The sequence below is a fragment of the Artemia franciscana genome, chromosome 5, assembly GCF_032884065.1.
Source record: "Artemia franciscana chromosome 5, ASM3288406v1, whole genome shotgun sequence".
NCBI classification, from domain to species: Eukaryota; Metazoa; Arthropoda; class Branchiopoda; order Anostraca; family Artemiidae; genus Artemia; species Artemia franciscana.
The window spans coordinates 7,245,189-7,269,911 of record NC_088867.1 but is presented as its reverse complement, the minus strand read 5'-3'; the positions used below and the strand labels follow the sequence as shown (position 1 = coordinate 7,269,911).

The following is a 24,723-nucleotide window of genomic DNA, read 5'->3' as shown; positions in this document are numbered from 1 at the left end:
TTGGGATAAAATTTAAGCTTTAGTGTAAAGAGCGAGGCACTGACGATGGGGTGAATCCCCTCATATATGTAATAAAAACATGAGAATACAAAAGTTCTTTACGTAAGCTAATTTATAAGTTACGTAAACCTTTTACCAATAAAAAGACTCGTAAAAAATTAAAAGTTCTAGTTGCCTATTTAATTAACAAAAAAATCGGAGGGCAACTTGGCTTCGTCCCCCGCTCTTATTTTCTCAAAATCATTCGATCAAAATTAGGAGAAAGCCATTTAGCAAAAAAAAAAAAAAATTCAAATTTCGTTTTGATAATTCCTCTGCGGAGAGCCAAAATCAAAACATGCATTGATTCAAAAACGTTCAGAAATTAAATAAAAAAAACAAGTTTTTTTTTAACTGAAAGTAAGGAGCGACAGTAAAACTTAAAACGCATAGAAATTACTTCGTATATGAAAGAGGCTGCTTCCTCATCAACGCACCACTCTTTACGCTAAAGTTTTTTACTGTTTCAAAAAGAAGAATTGAGAGAAAGAGTCAAACTTTGGCGTAAAGAACGGGGCACTGATGAGGATTCAGCCTCTTTCATATACGAAGTAATTTCTGTGCGTTTTAAGTTTTAATGTCGCTCCTTACTTTCAGTTAAAAAAAACTAGTTTTTTTTATTTAATCACTTTTAAAAGTGCTAAAAGTGCTATTTCAAAAATGCACTTCAATAATTTTAAACCCTTAAAAAGGCACTATAACTTCCAATTTCAAATCAAATGAGCCAAATCTGACATTTATACGACTAAACATTCTTTAAGAACCTTTTTTGCCCGATGGACATGGCCCAAAACCCTATCCTATGGGCACTGGTTTTTTTTCAACCCTAAATGCATTGTTATATGTTATTTGGATCATTTTGAACAAAATCATTGTATCAAAATTCTAATAAGATTCGTTTGGTAAAAAGAGGGGTAGACTGGGGTGATTATTCCAATCCATAACCTTTTAGTCATAAAAGGGAACTAGAACTTCCCATTTTCAACCAAATGAGCCTCCTTTAAGGTTTATGAAGCCAATCTTTCCATAAAACCTTAAATATCCCGAGGTATAGATTAAAACCCAGTTTCCAGGCTGTGGGGCTTTGTTTTAACCAAAAAACACATGTTATTTGAAATTCAGAATATTTTAAATCAAATGGATATCTCAATACTCTATAAGATGTATTTCGGGAATATAAGAAGTGGGGTGGGGGATATCTACCCTCAGATCCCTTTGAATCTTGAAAAGAGCAATATCACTTCATATTACTAATCCAACGAGCCCCCTTCAGAGTTTATATGTTCACCCTTTCTATAAAGCCTTATATTATCCCTGGGCATAACTTACAGCCCTTTCCCTTAGGGCCTTAGGGGGAGGGGTATCATCCACAAAGACATAATTTCCAGACTTTTAAACTACGTTGAAAATTGTTTCTGTATCGAAATTTTAATTAGATGTTTCTGGGAAATGGTGGACGTAGGATAAGTGTTCGCTTCCATTCAATCACTATAACAGTACTTAAGTATTATACGAGAAACACTCGAGATATTACCCGGTTTTCATCCCATTTAGTTTACAATGTATTGTGATAAAATAATAGTGTGTGACCAATGGATAGCTATATTTTAATTATATATATTGTTGGTATTTTGATTAGGTTAGGTTAGAATAGTTTTGTTTATGTTACATATTTAATATATGCTATGCTTTACCCCCCCCCCCCCCCCCAATGAGCAAATATATAGCCCAAATTTGTTTCTAAACTATTATATATTTATCTAACTTAGGTCTATTTCATTAGCAAGTGGGCTTATCAAACACCTTTAGTCCTTAGTTTTACAGATTATGACCAAGTGTTCAATTCTGTTGGTAGAGTAGCCTTATTTAAGGGTTTATCCTTTTATGGTATACAAGACAAATATAATAGAGTGATTAGTGCTATGTACAAAAATAAAACTGCGGCTGTGAAGGTAAGAAATGAGGATAGTAGCTGGTTTTGTATTAACTCAAGAATTAAGCAGGGAAGTTTGATCAAAACAAATGAAATTTAATGGGTTTCATGAGTTCATGGTTCTAAAATGGGCTGTAAAATTAATTCTAAGAAGACTAATTCACTAAGGCTACGAATATCTGAAGATAAAATAGTGATGCTGGGTAACACAAAGATTGATCGAGTGGACAATTTCACTTACTTGGCTAGTAGAGACGTTGGTAGCAGTAAAGATGTAAAAAGTAGAACAGCCAAGGCTCAGAATGTGTTCTGAAAGATAAAATTCTTAGGAGGACTTGAAAGATAAGTTTGCCATTCGAAATTAGATTATTGGAAGCTAAAGGGATGACAGTGGTTAAATATGGCTCTTAAGAATGGGCACTCTGAAAAATGGATGAAGTTTTGCTAGATGATTTCCTTGTAAATTGCCTACGGATCGATCGGGGTTTCTGGTTGACTAGTTGTGTTACAAAAAAAGGCTGCATGAACAACTTGGTTAAATCCATCTTTCTAGGGCTATAGCAGGGAGAGTTCGAGATGGGTAGGGAAAGTTCTTCAGATAAACCATGAAAACACTTCAGTCTCACAGGATTTATCAGTGTACAACTTTTCTTACTGCTCCCTTCTCCAATTAAAATTTTATTCTAAATGAGAGCCCCCCCCCCCCCAAAAAAAAAAAACTCCCTGGATTTCACAAATTGATATCCCATGCTGTTCCCATGATAGTGCAGTCGACCTTATCATGAACTCGACATCACGCAAAGTCTTTTGATTTTTCTCATTACTTCACTGTAACTATTTTCTACGTCCTACTGCAACTTATAATGTAAGATCTTTTAACCTTGATAAAGACGAAAAATATTCCGCCCCTTCCTCAAATACAGTATTGTAGTTTCTCACTGTTTTTCTCTCTTCTTTTCCTTATTAATCATTAACCAGCATTAAAACTTAGAACGAACAGAACATAAATTATAACATAGAAATTAAACTAACATATCTGAATTCAAGAATTGAAAGCGTCAAATTAGATTTCAAGGCAAATTAAAATTCAGACAATTCCTACCTATAAATATGACATAGGGATTCCATCCCTTAAATTTGTTTCTTACGGAGACTAGAGTTGGACTAAATGTCGAATAAGGATACTAAGCAAGGCCGTTTCTCAGGGGGGAGGGGTTTGACCTCCCCATAAATGTTTGTCCGACTCATAAGAACGTAACAAAAATCAATAGAAACAGATTTATGATGTGTTTTTTTGTAATATCCCCCCCCCCCCCTAAAAAAAAATCCTGGATACGGCCATTCCTTTGTGTTGACATTTTTGCAACATTCAAATATGATCATCGGCAAAAAGTCAAAGAAGAAGCTAAGCCTTCCTTAAGATTAATATAGTTTTAATAAGCTCTAGCCGAGACCTCCCTGAGAAATTCAAAGATTACGACATAAAGAAGGGAAGCCTAGTATTTGAGAGCCTTTTACAACACTCAGGGATTTGATGTTATTTTTTTTTTTTAATAATTAAAGAAAAACTTTCTATTAATATAAAAGTTTTTACTACCATATATGTTAGTTGAGGATTATATATATCAATTAAGAAATTTCGGTTCTGAAATTTATTAGTCTTCCTTAGCTGATTTGTCGAAGTCATTATTTTAAGGGTAGACATATTTCAACTACAAGATTAATTGCAGTCATTGTTTTTAAGATGAAAATTCTTCGGCCAGAATGAAAAAAATCTCTTATTATTCATGAGGGTATCGCTTCTGGAATCAAGAACTACTAGCATATATGTGCCTAAAATAGTAAAGTTTTTGAATAGCTGTTACATGTAGGAGACTATCATGCAAATGTAGTTTTTGTACTTTCTTCACTTTTAATCCATGATGAAACTGTTGTCTTTGTTCGCTGGTGTACATGTAATTATCATTATGCAACGTATTGTTGGCTTTTAAAGGCTAGTGATTCATTTTTATTTAAGTTAAGAGGGATATTCAAACTAAAAATTGCAATAAGTAACCTAGGGAGAGCGTAGCTATTAAGTTGTTTAAGCTAAAATGTAAAGAATTTATATATATGTACATATATATATATATATATATATATATATATATATATATATTATATATATATATATATATATATATATATATATATATATATATATATATATATGTCTTTGGGGATGACTTACTCCTCCACAATCCCAGGGGGAGGGGCTGCAAGTTACAAACTTTGACCAGTGTTAATGTATAGTAATGGTTATTGGGAAGTGTACAGACATTTTCAGGGGGATTTTATATTGTTTGGGGGTGGGGCTGAGAGGAGGGGGCTATGTTGGAGGATCTTTCCTTGGAGGAATCTGTCATGGGGGAAGAAAAATTCAATGAAAAGGGTGCAGGATTTTCTAGTATTACTATAAGAAAACAATGAAAAATAAACATTAACACGTTATTTCAAATGAAAGGAAGGAGTATCATTGAAACTTAAAACGAACAGAGATTATTACGCATATGAGGGGTTCTAAAAATACTTTAGCATAAAGAGCGAGGTATTTAGAAGGAGATAAATATCTCGCTCTTCATGCTAAAGTATTTTTAGTAATTTCAACTATTTATTCTACGGCCTTTCTGATTCAGAGGTCATTCTTAACGAATTGGGACAAAACTTACGATTTAGTGTAAAGAGCGAGGTATTAAAGAAGGTACAAACCCCCTCGTATACATAATACAAATATAAGATTATGAAAGTTTGTTTACGTAAGTTAATTCTTAAGTTACGTATATTTTTTACTAATAAAAACGTTCGTTAAAAATTAAAAGTTCTAGTGCCTTTTTAAGTAACCAAAAAATTGGAGGGCAACTAGACCTCCTTCTCTACCCATTATTTCTCAAAATTGTCTGATCAAAACTAAGAGAAAGCCATTTAGCCAAAAAAAGAATTAATATACAAATTTCATTTTAATAATTTATGTGCGGAGAGCCAAAACCAAACATGCATTAATTCAAAAACGTTCAGAAATAAATAAAAAAAACTAATTTTTATAATTGAAAGTAAGGAGCGACATTAAAACTTAAAACGAACACAAATTACTCCGTATATGATATGGGTTGTCCCCTCCGCAATCCCTCGCTCTTTACGCTAAAGTTTGACTCTTTGCCACAATTCTACTTTTTAAAACAATTAAAAACTTAAGCGCAAAGTGGAGGGGACAACCCATTTCATATACGGAGTAATTTCTGTTCGTTTTAAGTTTTATTGTCGCTCCTTACTTTCAGCTAAAAAAAAATAGTTTTTTTTTTATTTAATATGAAGAAAGAAAGAAAACAAAGACAGAAATTACGGTCAAACTCTCAGATCGTAGACAGGTCAAAGCTCTCAGACGAATTGGTAAGGGGCAGAGTTGCACTCGAGGACAATTGGAACAAATCTGAGTTTTATCAATTACCAAAAAAAATCAGGAAGAACCTTATATTAAAGAAAAATGAAATCATGGTCTAACTCTGAGACCCTAGATGGACCACAGCCATAAAACAAAGAAGTAAAATTGGTGTTTGATCAATCGAAAAACAATACAATCGAAAAAGTCTTGTATTAACGAAATATGAAACGACAGTAAAACTCTCAAACTTTAAACAGGTCAGTGTCCTATGAAAAAGAAGCAAAATCTGTATGATCAGTCCAAAAACTAATAAAATTAAAATAAGCCTTATATTAAATAAAAGATGATAATTATTAAACTCTAAGGCCCTAAATGGGTCAACTCCTTGAAAAAAGGAACAAAATCTGAGTTAGATCAGTCCAAAACAAATAAATCGGAAAATGTCTTATGCTATGGAAAAAATTACCAAATTTTTAAATAGAGAAAAAATACGTCTTTTTTACTATATCTTGAAGATCATAAATACCAAAGACAAGAAAAACAATAGGAAATTTCTTCTGAAAGACAGTGGAATTCTAATTTGAATGAATATTTCGGTCTTATGTCCCTTGTCTTCAGCAAAACATAAATATATAAAAGAAAAGAGACTTACAATAACATACGACAATTAAAATAAAAACTAAAATTTTAAAACAACCCCAGCTTTCTTATATCAACGAAGTTCAACTAAAACTGATAAATAAAGTGAGGTAAAACGAGGCAATTCATTGAAATGAAATAAAAATAATTAAAATCACGCTTTCAGTACTAATTTTGCCATTTTGGCAGCTAATCTCAAAGATCTTTTTGTAACTGATTCTGTGTTAATGTCAACTGGTTTTTAATGTATTTTGTAAGATTGTTTATAATTAATTTTGTGTATAGAGCATTTAGTGAATATTCCCTCTAGTTTCTATTTAAGGAAATATTATTTTTAATCTTAAGTTTGTTTTCAATTGCTTCTCGAACAACCTGCTTTATGGCTAGGTCATTGCTAATAAGGCTGGATTCTTCAAAAAGTTTTTGAATATCAGTAATATCAAAATTTAGAGCTTTGGTGATATCATCTTTATTCTCTTTTATGCATTTCTCTAAATCAAACAGTTCGTGGTAACGAACTTTAATAAGAAGCGACCCGGCTCAATAGTAACCAAAACTATAAAAAACGCAATTTTGATACCCATAGTTACATCAAAAGAATTAAATTTTAATGTTAATTTTAAATATATAAGTTTCATCAAGTATAAACTTACCCATCAAAAGTTAAGAGCCTGGGAAAATTTGTCTTATTTTAGAATATAGAGGAAAACATCCCTTACAAGTCACATAATCTTAACGAAAATCACACCATCAAATTTAGCGTATCAGAAAACCCTACTGTATAAGTTTAAAGCTCCTATCTACAAAAATGTGGAATTTTGTATTTTTTGCCAGAAGACAGATCACGCATGCGTGTTTTTTTTTTCTAGGGATGATCATATCAACCCAGTGGTCCTAAAATGTTGGGAGAGGGCTCTTTCTAATGAAAATTAAAAGGTCTGGTGCCCTTTTAAGTGACCAAAAAATCGAACGGCACCTAAGCCTCCTCCCACGCACATTTTTCCCCAAAGTAACCAGATCAAAATTTTTAGACAGCCATTCTTTTCGGCTTAGTCAAAAACCTATTAACTATGTCTTTGGGGATGACTTAATCACCCAGAGTCCCCGGGGGAGGGGCTGCATTACAAACTTTGACCATTGTATCAGGAATTGTACAGACGTTTTCAGGGGGATTTTTTCGCATTGGGTGGGAGTGGGTCGGGGGAGAGGGCTACGTGGGAGGATCTTTCCATGTAGGAATTTATAATGAGGGAATAAAATTTCTATGAAGGGAGCGAAGGATTTTCTAGCATTATTTAAAAAGAAACAATGAGAAAACAAATAAATGAAAATTTTCACCTCCTCTCAGGTAACCCCCTCCCCAAACCCACATCCCCTTTCAACACGAAAAAGTCCCCACAGAAAACGTCTGTACACTTCCCAATAACCCTTGTTATATGTGAACAATGGTCAAAGTTTGTAACTTTCAGCCCCTCTCCGGGGACTCTGCGGGATTAAATCGTCTAGAAAGATCTAATTATTAGGATTTTTGACTATATTGAACAAAATGGCTATCTCAGAATTTCGATCCGGTATTTTTGGGACAACCGTGAGCGTGGCAGGGGGTCTAGACTCTCTCCAATGTTTTTGGTCACATAAAAAGGGAACTAGAACTTTTTTTTTCGTTAGAATGAGCCCTCTTACGACATTGTGGGTTCACTGGGTCGATATCATCACCCCTTTGAAAAAAAAAAAACAAAACAAATAAAAAAATAAACACGCATCCGTGATCTGCTTTCTGGCAAAAAAAAAAATACAATTTCCTCATTTTTGCAGATAGGAGCTTGAAAGTTCTACAGTAAGGTTTTCTAATTCACAGAATATGAAGGTGTGATTTTTGTTAAGATTCAATAACTTTTAAGGGGTGTTTCGTCCTTTTTGCTAAAATAAGGCAAATTTTCTAAGGCTCTTAACTTTTGATGGGTAAGACTAAACTTGATGAAACTTACGTATTTAAAATGAGAATAAAAATTCAATTCTTTTGATGTAAATATTGGTTTCAAAATTTCGTTTTTTAGAGTTTCGGTTATTACTGAGACATGTCGCTGCTTACTACAGTTCGTTACCAAGAACTATTTGATAGTTTGTACGGCAGCTAGCTTTTCCCCCTCTCCTAGGTCTTTTTTTTACTCAAAATTATCTTATCAAAATTTTGGAATAGCCATTTTGTACAACATAGTCCAAATTTGTAATAATCATGTCTGTTAGCAAGATTTGACCTCCAAAATCTACTAGGAGGAGGCATCATCAGTTAGGACTTTAAGGGCATATTGCTGTAACACTTACTTTAGTTACTTTAAAAACATATTTTTTTGGGAGGGGGAAGGGATTATTTTTCTGTAGGGAGCCTAGAATGGAGAATCTTTACATGGAGGAATTTTCTCTTGGAAAAAGGAAATTTTCCTGGTTTGACAGTGGGGTAAGTAGTACTATTTATTACTTTTCTAAATATACTTTTTTTTCATTTGGAAATGTATGACTAATTTTTCAAATGGGGAGTTCTTATGGGGCGGATATTTACTGGAATAATTTTATTCAAGAAGGTTGACGAGATTCCTGTGATTATATCAGAAGCTATAAGAAATAAAATAAAACCTATATGAAATTAAAGAGAATTTTTTTAGAGAGAATTGTAAGGGGGAAATCTTCTGTGAAGATGAAATGGTTATATCCATCAGAGCTTACTCTTGAACCTAGTCATAGCACTGGTCTATAAGATCTTTTCTTAGATTTGAATATTAATATTTCTGATAATAATAAATTAAGTTTTAAAATATATAATAAAACGGATGATTTCAATTTTGAAGTGATTAATTTCCCGTTCCCTGAAAGTAATATACATTCAAATATCACATATTCGGAATTTTTCTCACAGTTACTTAGACATGCAAGGATTTGTAGTAATTATATTAATTTTAAAAATACATGTAAAATTTTAAGCCAAAAATTGGTTTTAAGAGGTTTTTTCTGCAAATAGATAATTTGGCAATTTGAAAATTCAGTTTTCATTATAACGAACTTTTAAATAAATACCAAAAGAATTATCTTGAAATACTTAGCGAAATCTTTGGTAAATTTTGATTTTTCTTGTTACTGAGTTTGGCATGTTCCTAATTTTTGACAGTGGATTTCCGAAGGATTTTGCATTTACTGTCATTTCAAAAGGTCTTATTTTACATTCATTTCCTTGATTTTTATCTAGGTGACATTTACATAAATAGAGAAATTCTGACATAGTGAAAAACTTTAAATAATTATTTAGTTTTAATATAGATTGTAAATTGGTAACTTAAATACATGAGAGTCAGAACTAAGGTAGGATAAGCTTGTTTTGGTGTTACTTGGTTGTTCTACATTTGCTTGTTTTTTCATAGGCATATATTTTTGGGGTAATACCGAACACGGGGATACCATGGGGAATTTATGATAGGCACGCCACTTGCCTGGGTAGAGAATTTAAAGTGCCGAAACCCTATTGGCAAGTGTGTATTCTCCTGATGAGCCCTTGTGTTGGGTTTTCGCCTCTGAATTATTTGTTCTTTTTTTTTCTTTTTTTTCTAACGGTCTTATTTTACATTCATTTCCTTGATTTTTATCTAGGTCACATTTATATTAATAGAGAAATTCTGACATAGTGAAAAACTTTGAATAATTATTTAGTTATAATATAGATTGTAAATTGGTAACTTTAATACATGAGAGTCAGAACTAAGGTAGGATAAGCTTGTTTTGGTGTTACTTGGTTGTTCTATATTTGCTTGTATTTTCATAGGCATATATTTTTGGGGTAATACCTAACACGGGGATACCATGGGGAATTTATGGTAGGCACGCCACTTGCCTGGGTAGAGAATTTAAAGTGCCGAAACCCTATAGGCAAGAGTGTATTCTCCTGATGAGCAATTCTGTTGGGTTTTCGCCTCTGAATTATTTGTCCTTTTTTTTCTTTTTTTTTAATGACGACTTATACTTACAGATGACGAGACTGCCTGTCCATGGATTATTCATTATGGTTGATTGAGTATGGCTATGCTGTTGGACCTATGTGATTGTAAGGATGAGTATGGTTAAGGCCTAATTCAAGTGCTGATCTATATTAATCACTAATGTAAGAAAACAGTTTTCCTTTTCTCCTTTTGTCCTTTTTTTTTAATGTTTGTGCTGTTGCACTGGTGATTTCTCTTTTCATTATATATATATATATATATATATATGTATATATATACATATACATATACACATATATATATATATATATATATATATATATATATATATATATATATATATATATATATACATATATATATATATATATATATATATATATATATATATATATATATATATATATATATATATATATATATAAATATATATATATACATATATATATATATATATATATATATATATATATATATATATATATATATATATATATATATATATATACTATATATATATATATATATATATATATATATATATATATATATATATATATATATATATATATATATATATATATATATATATATATATTGCTATTTATGCTCTATATGTATATTGTGTTGTTTAAAAGGTTCATCGCGAATTCAAAAACCATAATCTAGTAATGAGTCAAACCACGAGTTCCACAAAAGTATAAATTTTGTTTTTACTTGAAGCCTCAAAACATTCTGCTCAAAATTATCCCTGTGAATTGATGGCCAATATGAAGTGTAAACAATCATCAGCGTTGCAAATCCTGATATCCAGAAGAAATTATATTTAGTATACATGTTTCGTCTAGAAGAATAAGCAGGAAAGATATCTTTAGAATGTATTCATTGAGGAATATATCTAGAGAAATAATAAATAAAAAGAACTAGCTGATTACACTCGAGGAGGGCGTGAGACTCTTCATCTGTCACAAAACAGAAAATTTTTGAAATAAATATATTTTGGATAATATTTTTAACTGTATCTCTATTAATCTATGCTCTAAGCGTAAAACACATATTCATTATTGTCTATATTTGTGCTGCAGTCTTTGGACAATAGTGAGTTTTATAACAGTAGCTCTGTGGCTTTTGAGACACTTCCGTATGACCTCGAAGATTAAATTTTGTCTTCTTTTCTTAAAGCTCTTTTAAATAGGCAGTAGTACTTAGGAGTTTAAGATTGACTCAGAAAAAAAAACCTGTTGGTGGTGCCCCAAAACAACTTAATTTCATTTTAAAACATTTTTGATTCAAAATGTACCCAAATGTATATATGTTCCACTAGGCCTAAACTAAGATCTACTGATAAACTGTGATTTAAAAGCAGCAACCACGATAAAGATTATTATAATGTAATAACTATTTATAGCTTAACATTAAGGTTAATTATTTGCGGACAGCCCACACGAAACCGATATCAAACTGCAACTTTGAGCATTATAAAATGACTAAATTACTACTTAAAGGAAAATAGAGATTGAGCTCATTGTGCTTTTCAAGCACTAAATGCAGATTATGAGTTATATTAAATGATAAATTCCAATATACTTCTTAGGTAAATCAAGACCAGAAAGTAAATTTCACACCGAAAAACGAATCACTACGAATAAATACTATGTACCTAAGAACATTTGAAACAGATGGAACAATCAAACCAAAGAAAAATTTACAAAAATAGGTCAAAGAAGATATAAACAAAATTTTATTCTATTTGCAAAGAGGTTGGTGTCTACATAGATTTAATTTGCACTCGAATGAGTATTTTCACAAACGTTTCAGTCGTTTAAACAAAAGAAGAGTGTTGTTTGTTTGTCATCATTGATTAAACTATGGTTCTTAGGATTTCAAACCATTGAATTTTTATTTAAAAATTGCCGTAAGTACCATTTCAATGTTTTAAAGTGTCTAGTTTTGTTGTTTAAAACAGAAACAGTTAAAATTTATGAGCTGTTGACCGTTAATTGAAATAGTCTCCTTGAAATTTTGAACAAAAACAATAAGGATGAAACTACATTGAACCTTAGAAGGCATTGAAACCTGAGTTTTTAATTTTAGATCAATAGAATATGATAGTTTCCATGCTTCTTTTGCCATTATTGACGACAGAAGATTTAAATAAACGAAGATGGAATTTGATTCAAATTAGACTTTTTACTACAGATAAAATTTATTTTTGTGTATACATATACTTTTAATTAAAGATAAACACACATATATTACCTTAGTAACTGAACGTTATTCATAGTGCATTAATATTAATCGTATTAATAATAATGTAGATTCCATCATAAAACTCTTCAAGCATCAAAAATACATGTAAATTTTGAGAAGTCCTTCACAAATAAATTTTGAGAAGTCCTTCAAAAATAAATTTTGAGAAGTCCTTATTACATAGGTCCAAAATATCAGAATGTAAAGTGCAGAAGTGCATAGAAAGTCTCGCCTAAATATGAATAATATGAATTTATTTTCACATGCTAACCATAAGTCTTCCTTTTTTAACTGTAGGTCCTCATGCAGGGGCAATAGAGTGTGAATGAATAAAATACCAACAGTCTACAGATTCCAATATATTTGTACGTAATAAAAAAAATTAAATACCTTTCTTAATAAAAATTTACAGCTGCTTTCTGTAATAGATCCATTTGTCACTTTAAATAAGCTTAGGAACATTTGATGGTTTTCAATAAGATTTCTAACAGATAACAAATGGATATCTTTTCAATATACCACTTACATGCTTTGTATTTGTGGGGCTTGGCAAACATACACGATTTTTAAAATATATGTTTACACTTTCGCATTTTAGCGAGTGTTATAAAATTGAACTGTGTACATTGTCAAGTGAAATTGATTGGTAAAATTTGACAGTGCTCTTCATCTATAAATATTTAAATATTAATAATATGATGATTCAAAAATACAAGAGAACCTTTAAAAATAGTTAAACCTTCTCAAACTCTTTGTTTTTTATTCTTTTTTTGAGTTGACGCTCGCTCGAATGGAAAATTATAATTGCATAAGAGGGTCTTTTTCCTTAAATATTAACATATAGGTTTTTTACTTAATTTTTGAAAGGTATATGGCTGTGTAAGTTTTACGTAGTCAATTTTTAAGATCATGCTTTTCAAATATTTTCTTGCATTTATTGGTCAAAACATACTGCTTGGTATACAATATCAGCGATGATTAACATTTTAATTTAATGATACTAAATTCATAAACAATAATGACAGTTAATAAGATAGTACTTTAAGTGTTTTATTGTATTAATGATAAAGCAGCTTATGGTAGTTGAATGAATAATATAAACATTGTTTCCCGTTAAATCTAAATTTTAATATTTAAAATTTAAAATACATCCCTAAACATAATTATAGTAACATCATAATAATAAAAAGTTAAATTTCATAGTAATTTTAATAAAAAACGTTTCCAGAATTTTTTTTTCAAAGACGGTGGGGTGATAAAAACACTTTAAAATCTTACTAAAAATAAATATCACAAATAGTTTCCCAGTAGTCATCAAATTAATTTTAATTCTCAATAGAATCACGAATCAAAGTAATTACACAAATGATATAAATTCTGTTTTCCATTAAATAAAAATTTTAATCTTAAGAATTCATAGTTGTTTTATAAAAAAATGGCTCTAACATCATAATAATGATAAAAATAATATAAAGTAATTTTAATAAAAATATTTCTACTATTTTATTTTGACAAGGATGGGGGGATATACCACTTTAAACACGTATTAAAAATATATATCAGAACTAACATCCCATTAGGCATCATATTGATTTAATTTTCAAAAGAAACTGTATAATTATGCTACGGGTCTTGCAAAAGATGCAGTCTATTTTTTTCATTCTGAATTATTTGTGTCATAATTTAGGTGCTGCATTGTGCATTAAATTGTTGTTTTGAGCTCATGACACCCAAAATGTCTATCAGATTCTCAAAGAAACTACAGGGGAAAAGATAGTTGTGTCAGAAGTTGTCAATGACAACCAAAGAAAAATCGCTTCCTCCCAAAATGATCAGATGAGTAGATGAAAACAATATTTCCAATCATTGCTCAATCCCTCTCATTCACCACCCTCTGACCATCTTCCCCCATCTGTCAAGAAAAGCACTATGATGTTTGAATTGGTCACTCCTACAAGAGCCGAAATCCTCAAAAGAAAAAAAACACTGAAGAACCATAAATTCCCTGGTGAAGAAGGCCTTCCTCCTGAACTATACGAGAAATGCCCCGAAGCAACAGCTGAACAGATACATGGCATCCTTCAAGACGCATGGAAAATTAATTCCTTCCCAAAGGACTGGAGAACTTCAATTATACTACTCTTTTATAAGAAAGAATACAAGACTGAATTTTGAAATTACCGAGGATTAAGTCTTATAGATATCAACGCAAAACCATTCGGTATGATTCTATTGAATCATTTCAAAAGTACCCGGGAGAAAAATATCCCCAAAAATCAACCTGGCCTCATTGATTATATTTTTGGCAGCTGACTTATTATCTAAGACTAAGGTAAAACCCACAGCAAATTCCCGTTTACCTCTCCTACATTAAACAAACAACCAATTTATGTTTCTCAAACTCCTTAAATCCTCTTCAAATTTCTCATATTTTGGGAAAAAACCTCTAGCCGTTTCAATTCAAGTGTTTCTAAATAAAAAATAAAATAACCCATCTATCTTTCTCTGTTTCCTAAAATCCTGTTGATGTGTCTCTGAATTACAAAAACTCTTTTCACGTGTCTCTGACCTTAAAAAAATCTTTTTACGTGTTTGATCTTTATATAAAATCCTCTTTAGTTCTCTCAGACTTAAAAATAAAAAATGTACTCACAGTCACGTGCCTCTGACCTAAAAAGAAATTGGTCACGTCTCTGACTTTCCAAAAAATCATGTTTTTCATGTTTTCCTCACTTTGAAGTTCTCTTTTTGACTTGTTAATCTTTTGGTAAGAAAAAACTCTTTATTACCCATAATTGTTTGTCTTGTTCAGCATTTAGCCGAAAATGTCTCTAACACCAATCATTTTTTAATTTTGTTTTACTCTTAGCCAAATAATGTCTCTAATATCAATCATTCTGAGTTTTATTAAGTGTTTAGACTAAATTGTCTCTTATACAAATTCATTTCAGTCTTGTTTAGCGTTCAGCCAATAAAATTTCCCTAATGTCTAGTATTCTTAGTCTTGTTCAATGTTTAGTAGAAAATGTCTCTTATGTCTTTTATTTTTAGTCTTGTTTATTAATAGGTAAAAAAAGTCTCTGAAGTCCATCATTTTTAGCCTTTTTTAGCTTTTGGCCAAAAAATGTCTCTAATGTCCATCATTTTTAGCTTTCGCCTTTATTGTTCATTATTTAAAGTCTTTTAAACTTTTTAGTTACAAATTGTCTCTAATGTCCGTTATTTTTAGTCTTGCTTAGCGTCAAGTCTAACTAAAAGTGTCATCGATGTCTGTTATTTTTGCCTTTTTTAGCTTTTAACACAAAACTGTTTCTATCGGATATCATTTTTAGTGCTATTTCACTTTTAGCTGAATATTTCCTTAACGTCCATTTTTCTTGTTTTGTTTTGCAATTAGCCTGAAATCGCCTCTAATATGTATAATTTTTAGCTTTGTTCAGTTTTTGCCAAAAAATTCATAATTTTCGCTCTTCATAGTTCAACTCATAGTTTAGATTTTTATCAAAAATTATTCTGATGTTAATTAGTTTTAGACACGTTTATCTTTTGCCTAATCTCTTATTATATTATTTTCTTATGTTGCAGTTGTAGTCCACAAGCAAATACTCTATTATGATGTCTAAACAAATATAATTGGATCAGTTAAAAAGATATTTGGCTTTGCACCATTTCTCACCTAGGGGGCATCTTAAAATTCCTCATAAACAAATGGTAAAATCAGTAGAATTAAATTTATGTGTCTTTGCTTTTTTGGTATAAGAAGGCAATGGTTTTCTCAAACTGATCTATAGAAATTTCATTAATGTGAAAACTGATAACTTCCTGTATCCATATCAATCCTACGCTTACTAACAAGAAATTGTTTACAAGAATTCCCCAATTTTTTTAGTTTGTCAAATATTATTAATAGAATCAAATGTATTTTAACCCAACGTGTTCCTATTTCTGAAAACTAAAAACCCAAGTTCCTTAATGATTCAATATTATTAAAAAAATAGGTTTGTATTAATAATGTGCGTCATTATTTATAAAAACTGAATTTAACATTTCTTACATTATTTACATTTATTAATTTCTTGAATTTAGGCATTATACTGATATTTCATCTTGGTAATGAAAAAGTTACAAATCAATGCCCGTAATCCCCTTTGTCAAGAATTTATAAAATTTCTATGGATTTTGTACGAGAAAGGGTTCGTATAATTACTTATAGAACTTTCAAGAAACCTTCAAGAGGTATTAGTTTAAACTAACGATTTGACAGCTATTTATGTTGGCCTGTCTTCCAAAAATACTTGAGAGATGGAATTGAATCTTATAGAAGTCAAATATCTAATAAGAATTTCCTCAAATCTTGAAGAAAGAATATATTGGAGAGTAGAGAGGGGAAATTGAAAGTTTGGCTAATGAGTACCGTCAGGGGCATATTATTACATGGGATATGACAACAATCAAGGTTTAGATTCTCCTGGCAATAATAAAACTCTCTCCCAGTGGAATTGGCATGGGTACTACTGGTTTTCCAGAGGGATAAAAAATTTTCCGACTGGTTCTCCATCGGGAAAGGCATTGATACAACCTGTCCTCCATGCTGGTTATTTGGATCGAGCAAATCATTTTCGCTAGGAATGGTTGGATTTCTTTAAGCATCTGGTATGACACAAGAAAGTAATTTTCCCTAGGATGGTCGGTCGTATAGACCCCTTACTTCTCCGGTACACTCAAAACTCTTAGACATCTTTCATTACTCCTGCCGTGTCTGGACCTTATTTCCCTCTCCCACACAAGCCCATGTTTCTGAAATACTGGACTCCTGCACAGATGAAGGTGAAGTTGTTTTCAATGAGATGACAACCTGTTATCCCTGATGAAGGTGAAAGCAAACAGTTCAGCTTATCCAGAAAAATCCCACCTAGACTGATTCAAGAAGACGCCCCTTTCATTGCGAAACCACTCCTAGTGATAATAATCCTTTGCTTTCGTATTGGGATCTTTCCAGCTGATTGGAAAATAGCTTACGTTTGCGTAATTCCAAAAGTTAACAGCCCTAAGAGCTGTGACGAACTTAGACCTATTTTGCAAACACCATGCCGGGCAAAAGTGGTCGAGATCTTTATCGTGATGGTCTTACCAAATCAAATCAAGGAATTTATCGACCCGAGACAATACGGTGGACTAAAAGACTGTAATACCTCAATGTACCAAGTGTGGATATACGAAAGTCTCCTCAAACGGGTTGAAAAGGGTCATAGTTTTATCAACCTGGGTGCAATAGACTTCTGAAAAGCCTTTGATCTAATCAATCATATAGTAGCTGCTCTTAATCTCAACCTAAAAAAAAACTCTGACCATCGTGTTGGACTTTCTCAGTCGGAAGATGCAGCTTGTGTTTGCTCTCTACAAAGCTGATAGTAATTCCGAATGGTTCTCATCCCCCTGTGGATCTCCTCAAGGCACTAAGCTTGCAGGTATTGTATTCCTGTCTGTAATTAACTTCCTCATAGCTGACTGTGATGAACACTACGAGTTTTTGGACGATCTGCCATTTATCCTGAAATATTTAGTATAAGACAGAGTTGTGACGCCACAATTTAGTTCAAATTTTTTCAGTGTTTTTACAAAAGAGTGCGCGAAGCTAAATCTTGAGATTAATCGGAACAAGTTGAAGATTGTACGCTTTAGCCCGCTAAGAGGCAATGTTAAGGAGGCAAATGTTCCATTCCTTCTAACAAACATTATCAAGATCCTTGGAGTTACTCTCTCCAATAACTTCAGCTTTTCCGCACATATCGAAAATGTGGTTAAAAGTGCAAACGCTAGTCTACAGACTTTAAACGGTATGCCTAGGTTCAGTGCGAACTCAAAGAGTATTAAGTATGCATACCTAACGGACATCCTCCCAGTTCTGGACCATACGTTCCATGTTTGGGTGCCCCCAGCACTTAGAACAGTGTATCTTTGTCAGGTAACGATTATCTTGGGCCACTGTGGCATCTCATACGAAAACGCTCAGGAAGTGCCTGGACTGCCGTCACTCCAAATCCGGTATGAAACTCGGAAAATGAGTTTTGGAAAGTTCTTGCTTTCTAAATCTCAGCACCGTGACATTCCACCAGATCAACCTCTACCATCAAGAACGAGAGAGCAACAGAAGTTAGTTCCCGTTAAAACAAGAACAAACCGATACGGTAATTCTTTCGTCCCGGTTTTGTCAATATTTACAATAAGAGTTAATGTTTATAGTTTGATTTATATCTACAAGTGTAGTTTGATTTTCTATATGTTGTAAAGAAACGCAAATCAGTGATAGCTGCCAAGTTTTTTGCTATTAAACCTGTCTTCTACTACTACTACTATGAGGCCAGAAAATTACACATTTTAGGATAAATTTTGTTTGGTTGGGAGGGTGGCCTTAGACGGGCTTACAAACAGAACTAATGTGCCTTCTCCCGTGGTATGATCATAATGGTGTCCGTTGGGCATGGTTTCCTTTCTCTAGGGTCTGTTTAAAACAAATCGGCAATGTAATAAATTTTTCCGGTCAGAATTTTGACTGCAGTCTCTAGCTCTGCAGAATAAGTTTTGCTTTTAAAATTTATTTTGTTCTTTTTTTTAAATACACAGTAAAAGTTACACAAAAATATTTATTTAATAGCGAGTAATGAGGCTGAAGAAGTCAACAAGACATTTGTAAGGGAAGTAAATGTAGGCTTCTCTTCCAATATTGCATAAATTTTCGTACAAGGAGCCGCATTTCTGGGGGACTGTAAATTTTCGAAGTTGGTCTTTATCAAAAAAATACCGTAAATTTTCAGTTTAACATATTTTGAACACCGCAAAGTAGTGAAAAAGAAAAAGAAGCAAACTAATGTAACAATATCATTACGAATATATCATACACATTCATAATTATTATCAATGTTATAATTAAACCATTCAACATTTGATATTTGACCAACAATATCATAATAAACACAACACAGATTAAAAAAGACAACACAGGACACAACAGAAAACAACAAGAACAGCAAAGGGCAAAAATAACTTTACCGGTATCATATTAGAAAAAGCAAAAATAATTTTCCAAAATACTTTTTCCCTTTATTCCTTAATTTCTTACGAGTCTTAGAGTCAGTTTTTGAGAAGGCATAGGTTTTTTCAGCCGTCTTCATGTTAACTTTTGCTTGGTTGTGATGAACAAATGATTGTCTAAAATTTTAATTGACAGTTTTTATTTAAACTGAACAGGCTTAGAAGGAGGGCTGTCTGCTCTCCAATCACTTTTGACTCTTGAAAAAAGGCTTGAGAACTTTTAATTTCCCATCAATTGGATAATAATTTTTTCTTTAACTGGAAGCAAGGAGCAACGTTAAAACTTACTACGAACAAAAAATTATTCCGTATGTAAAGGATGCTGCCCCTTCCTCCACCCCCAATATTTATGCTAAAGTATGACGTTTTACTGACGTTTTCTCATATATATATATAATTTATAACATATATATCTCAACAGCTACTTTACTTTTGGCCAAGATCAAAATTACCACTTAACTTTCATTGAAATAGATCGCTTACTTTTAATAGGGCATAACTTGATCATAATTTAGAATACACTACTAACTGAAGATACCAGTATTATCTTTGATGAAAAAGGAGAAGCAAGCATAAAATACATTTTCATTAGAGTATTCTACGACGTACAAATATTCATGAATTATACTTAATCAGGCATAGTTACGCAAAAAACCTAATTTTTTTCGATGCTGTACCCTCATGAATAATAAGTTTTTTTTTTTTATTCCTTGTCGCTGAAGTATGTATACCCTTAAAATAATTATTGTACTATAACTGTCTAATGGAATCAATAAATTTTAGAAGCAAATATTCCTAGTTGATAACTATAATACTGAACAGAGTTGAGTTGCTGTAAAAAAATTTTTTTGCATCAATGATTCATGTGACCGTTCCATTTCTATTCCATTTCCAGAAATGCAAAACCTGTGCTTTTTGGATAATGGGATCTTTGGTGCATTTACTACCATCTATCCACCACTTGTTAAAATTTCCATAAAACTTTTTTTCAGTGTCAGTATGCAATTTCTTGCACAGTTGACAAAAAGCATGTTTCACAAACAACGAATTATCGTAAACGTGCAAGTCATATTCCTCTTTCCAGTTGAAATATCTTTGATATTTAATTGCATCATTTCCAATGTCTTTTAAAAGATTTGCCAATTCAGAAGGGCTATTGTCTAAAGCATTAATGTATGAGTATGGAGGTAAAATTCTATTGTAATCAGCTGAACCATATACAACAGGTATTACATCATACTGAAGTATATTAAATAATTTTTCAGTCACATAATCTTTGCAAAGTGAGTTTTCAAAAGAAAGATAAAACTTATAATTATTTTGAATCATATCGTAGCATTCTTTCCAATGCTCTTTTGGACATTTGTTATTCCCACACCTACCATATACGTCCACTTGAATATATTCATTTAATTCTTCAATGTAGTCTTCTCTGCGACCCGCTGTTTCACATCGACTAACCATCCAAGCTACTAGATTCTTCTTCGTAAAATTTTTGTATTCTCTAATGACTCTTTTTTCTCTTCTTTTAATAGCTCCATACGGAACAAAAATGTCAGAATCTTCCCTGTAGGTAATTGTCCAATTAAAAAAAGCATCATAATACTGATATGTTCTAAAATATACTGGAGATTCCTTGGAAAGGAATATATATCTTTGTTGGTATGTTCGATTTGAGATGGCTGGAAAAAGATGCAACAGTGGAGCATGAAAAACAATGGCATCGTATTCGGAGAAAGGTTTATATAATTTGTCATGTGTGATATAACAATTAGTGTATTCACACTTGTGCTTTTTAAAAGGTTCATCCCCAATTCCAAAACCATAATCTATTGATGGGGGATACCAAGAGTTCCACAAAAGTATATATTTGATTTTTACTTGAAGTGTCAAAATATTCTGCTCAAAATCAACCCTGTCTATTGATGCCCAATATGATGTGTAAACAATCATCAGAGTTGCAAATCCTAATATCCAGAAGTAAATATATTTAGTGCACATGTTTGCCTAAAAAATAAGAAGGAAAAACATTTTCTGAATACATTCTTTGAGGAAAATAATTTAGAGAAATAATAAATAAATTAACTAATTGATTACCTTCGGGGAGGGTGCGAGACTTTTCAGCAATCACAAAGCTGAAAATTTAAAAATAATTAGTTTTTGGATAATATTTTTGACTGTATTTTCATTAATCTATGCTATACGCGTAAAACACAAAACTCATTATTTGTTATATTTGTGCTGAAGTCTTTAGACTCTTGTGGGTTTTTTAATAGTGGGTGTATGGTTTTTGAGACACTTACGTGTGACTTCGAAGTAGGTTGATTAAATTTTGTCTTCTTCACTTCAAGCTGTTTTGAACTGGCAATAATGCAAAGGACTAAAATATTGAATTAGCAAAAAAACTTGTTGGTAGTGCCCAACAAAATGTAAGTTCAATTTCAAACATTTACGATTCAAAATGTACCCAAATGTACACATGTTCTACTAGCCGTAAATTAAGATATATTGATAAACTATGATTTAAAAACTGCAACCAGGCAAAAGATGATTAAATTGCAATGGCTATCTATAGTTTAAAATTAATAATTAATGATTTGATGAAAAACTACAGAAAACCGATATCAAACTACAACCTTGTAGTTGTAGTTTGAATATTTATAATGAATATTTAGCTCATAATCCTTTTAAAGTACTAAATGCAAATTAGGAGTCATATTAAATGAGAAAATACAATATTCTTCTAAAGTAAATCGAACCAAGAAAGTAAATTTCATACCAAAAAAAAATAACTACAAAAAATGGTATGCACCTAAGGACAATTAAATTAAATTGAATAATCAAACCAAGGATAAAGATAACGATAATAGGAAAAAAAAGAAATTCACAAAATTTTAGTTTATTTGCAAAGAGGCTGGTGTCTACCTGAATTTAATTTGCACTGGAATGAGGATTTTCACTAACGTTTCAGTCGCTTAAACAAAAGCAGAGTGTTGTATCCTTGTTATCATTGATTAAACTATGGTGCTTAGGATTTCAAACCATTGAATTTTTATTTGAAAATTGCAGCAAGTACTGTTTCAATGTTTCTAGAGTGTTTAATTTTATTGTTTAAAACGAAAAACAATATAAATGTATGATTTGTATAGCATTAATTGAAACAGTTTCCTTGACTTTTTAAACAAAAACAATAAGGATGAAATTGAATTGAACCCTAGGAGGCATTGAGCTCTGAGATTTCAACGTTGGATCAATAGAATATGATAATCTCTGGGCTTCTCTGGCCACCGTTGACTACAAGCAAATTTATATAGGACAAGATGAAATATGAGTTAAACTAGACTTTTTACGACCGATAATATTTATTTTTGTGTATATATATATACTTTAACTTAAAGATAAACGCACATATATTACCTTAATAGCTGAACATTATTCGTAGGGCAGTAAAATAAATCCTAAATACAATAATTTAGATTCCATCATAAAACTGTTCAAGCATCAAAAACACCTATCAATTTTGAGAATTCTTTATTATATAGGTCAAATATATCAGAATATATAATGTGCAAAATAGCAGTGAAAGCCAGCCCTAGATTTTAATAGTATGATTTTTTCAAATTCTAACCATTTGTCTTTCTTTTTTTGTAACTATAGGTCGTCTTGTTGGGGCAATAGAGTGTGAATGGAATACCAACAGTGTAAGGATTCCTATATATTTGCACATAATAAAATAAAGATCAAAGATCATTTCTAATAAAAAATTTACTAATACTATCTGTAGTAGAAACGTTATCACTTTGAAGCAGCTTAGTTAAATTTGACGGTTTGCAATAAGACTTTTAACTGAAAAAATGACTATTTTTCAATGTACCACTTACATAATTTGTATTTGTGGGGCTAGGCAAATATATAAGACTTATAAAATATATGTTCACACTTGTGCATTTTAGCCAGTGTTACAGCATTGAACCATGTACACTTTCAACCGAAACTGATTGGTTAAAATTTGACAGGGATTTTCATCTATAAATATTTATACAATAATAATATGATGATTCAAATATACAACAGAACCTTTAAAAAAATTAAACCTTCTTATTTTAGTTAGTGTTACAGCATTGAACCGTGAACACTAACAAGCGAAACTGATAAGTACAATTTGACATCTATAAATATTTACACATGTATAATATGATGATTAAAAATATAACAGAACCGTTAAAGTAAGGTAAACCTTCCTAAACTCTTTGCTAGAAGGGAAAATTATTACTACATACGTGGGTTTATTTCCTTGAAAATTAACATATAGGGTTTTTGTTGCTTTTTGAAACGTTTATGGTTATGTCAGTTTTAAGTAGTTAATCCATAAAGACATTCTTTTCAAAAAATTTCTTGTGCACTTTAGTTGTTTTATTGCAATAATGATAAAACAGCTTACGGTAGTTACACAAATAATATAAATTCTTCGAAGTGGGTGGGGGATAAAAAAAACTTTAGACACGTATTAAAAATATATATCAGAAATAATTTCCCAGTAGGCATGAAATTGATTTTAATTCTCAAAAAGAATCTGTATAATTATACAACGTGTCTTTCAAAGATACAGTCTATTTTTGTCATTCTGAATTATTTGTGTCACGATTCAGGTGTTGCATTCTTCATTAAATTCAACTTGTTGTTTTTGCGATGTATTGACGGATAAACCTTATGAAGGAATTTTTTCACCATAAAGACTTGTCCCAGAAGTCAAACGAAGTCAAAGTCACAAGATAATTGAGGTGGACAATGAACCTTCAGAATTGTACATCTTTATATTGGCAATCGTGGTTGTAAAAGTATTTGGTTACAGGTTAATGAAATATCAGTAAAACTATGATAACCACTGGTAATATTATGTTAATTTGTTCAATTTCTGAGCTGAAAAAATATTTCAAGTGCATAGCATCTAGTTACGTAACATTAATTTTAAAAGCCTTTTTCTCCAATTGGGAAGATTGATCTGCAGTAAAATATATAGTTTTTGTTTCTATTATCCACTCTGATTCCAAGAAATTAGAAGTGGATTTAGTTAAAATAATATTTAAATTACTTGAACATTTATTTTACGGGGTCCAAGATGAAATTCTACTGTTTCAACATCTTTAGAAACACAGTCATTCCGACCAGGCCTTGATTTATGTTTTCTATCCTCTGAATATACTGTGAGCTTATCATATCGCTCTGTATGCCTCGAAATAAGTTAACAGAATTGTATATGACCTGATTGTTCTATATGCATGGCTGTTAGTCTCTAAGATGTATTCATTGATTTTAAATAGATGGCTATTCCATATGTTTATTTTAAAAGAGTACGTTCACTGCAT

At 31.4% G+C, this 24,723-nt stretch overlaps 1 protein-coding gene across 7 annotated transcripts in view; it reads right to left on the bottom strand.

Moving 5' to 3' along the window:
• LOC136026937 (alpha-(1,3)-fucosyltransferase C-like) overlaps window positions 1–24,723 on the bottom strand; it is a 203,277-nt gene that overhangs the window by 121,356 nt on the left and 57,198 nt on the right. For 2 of the 7 annotated variants that reach the window (XR_010617453.1, XR_010617449.1), the window contains exon 2: window positions 2,214–2,281. The exons of 3 other annotated variants lie outside the window; for them this stretch is intronic. Coding sequence is in view for 2 of the 4 variants with exons in the window: in XM_065703784.1 (XP_065559856.1) it covers window positions 20,219–21,358 (1,140 nt within the window). In the remaining 2 variants the exon portion in view is untranslated. Of the gene's footprint in view, window positions 1–2,213; window positions 2,282–10,912; window positions 21,365–24,723 lie in introns of those variants that run through there. 2 more of the 7 variants (XM_065703785.1, XM_065703784.1) reach the window with 2 other exon arrangements.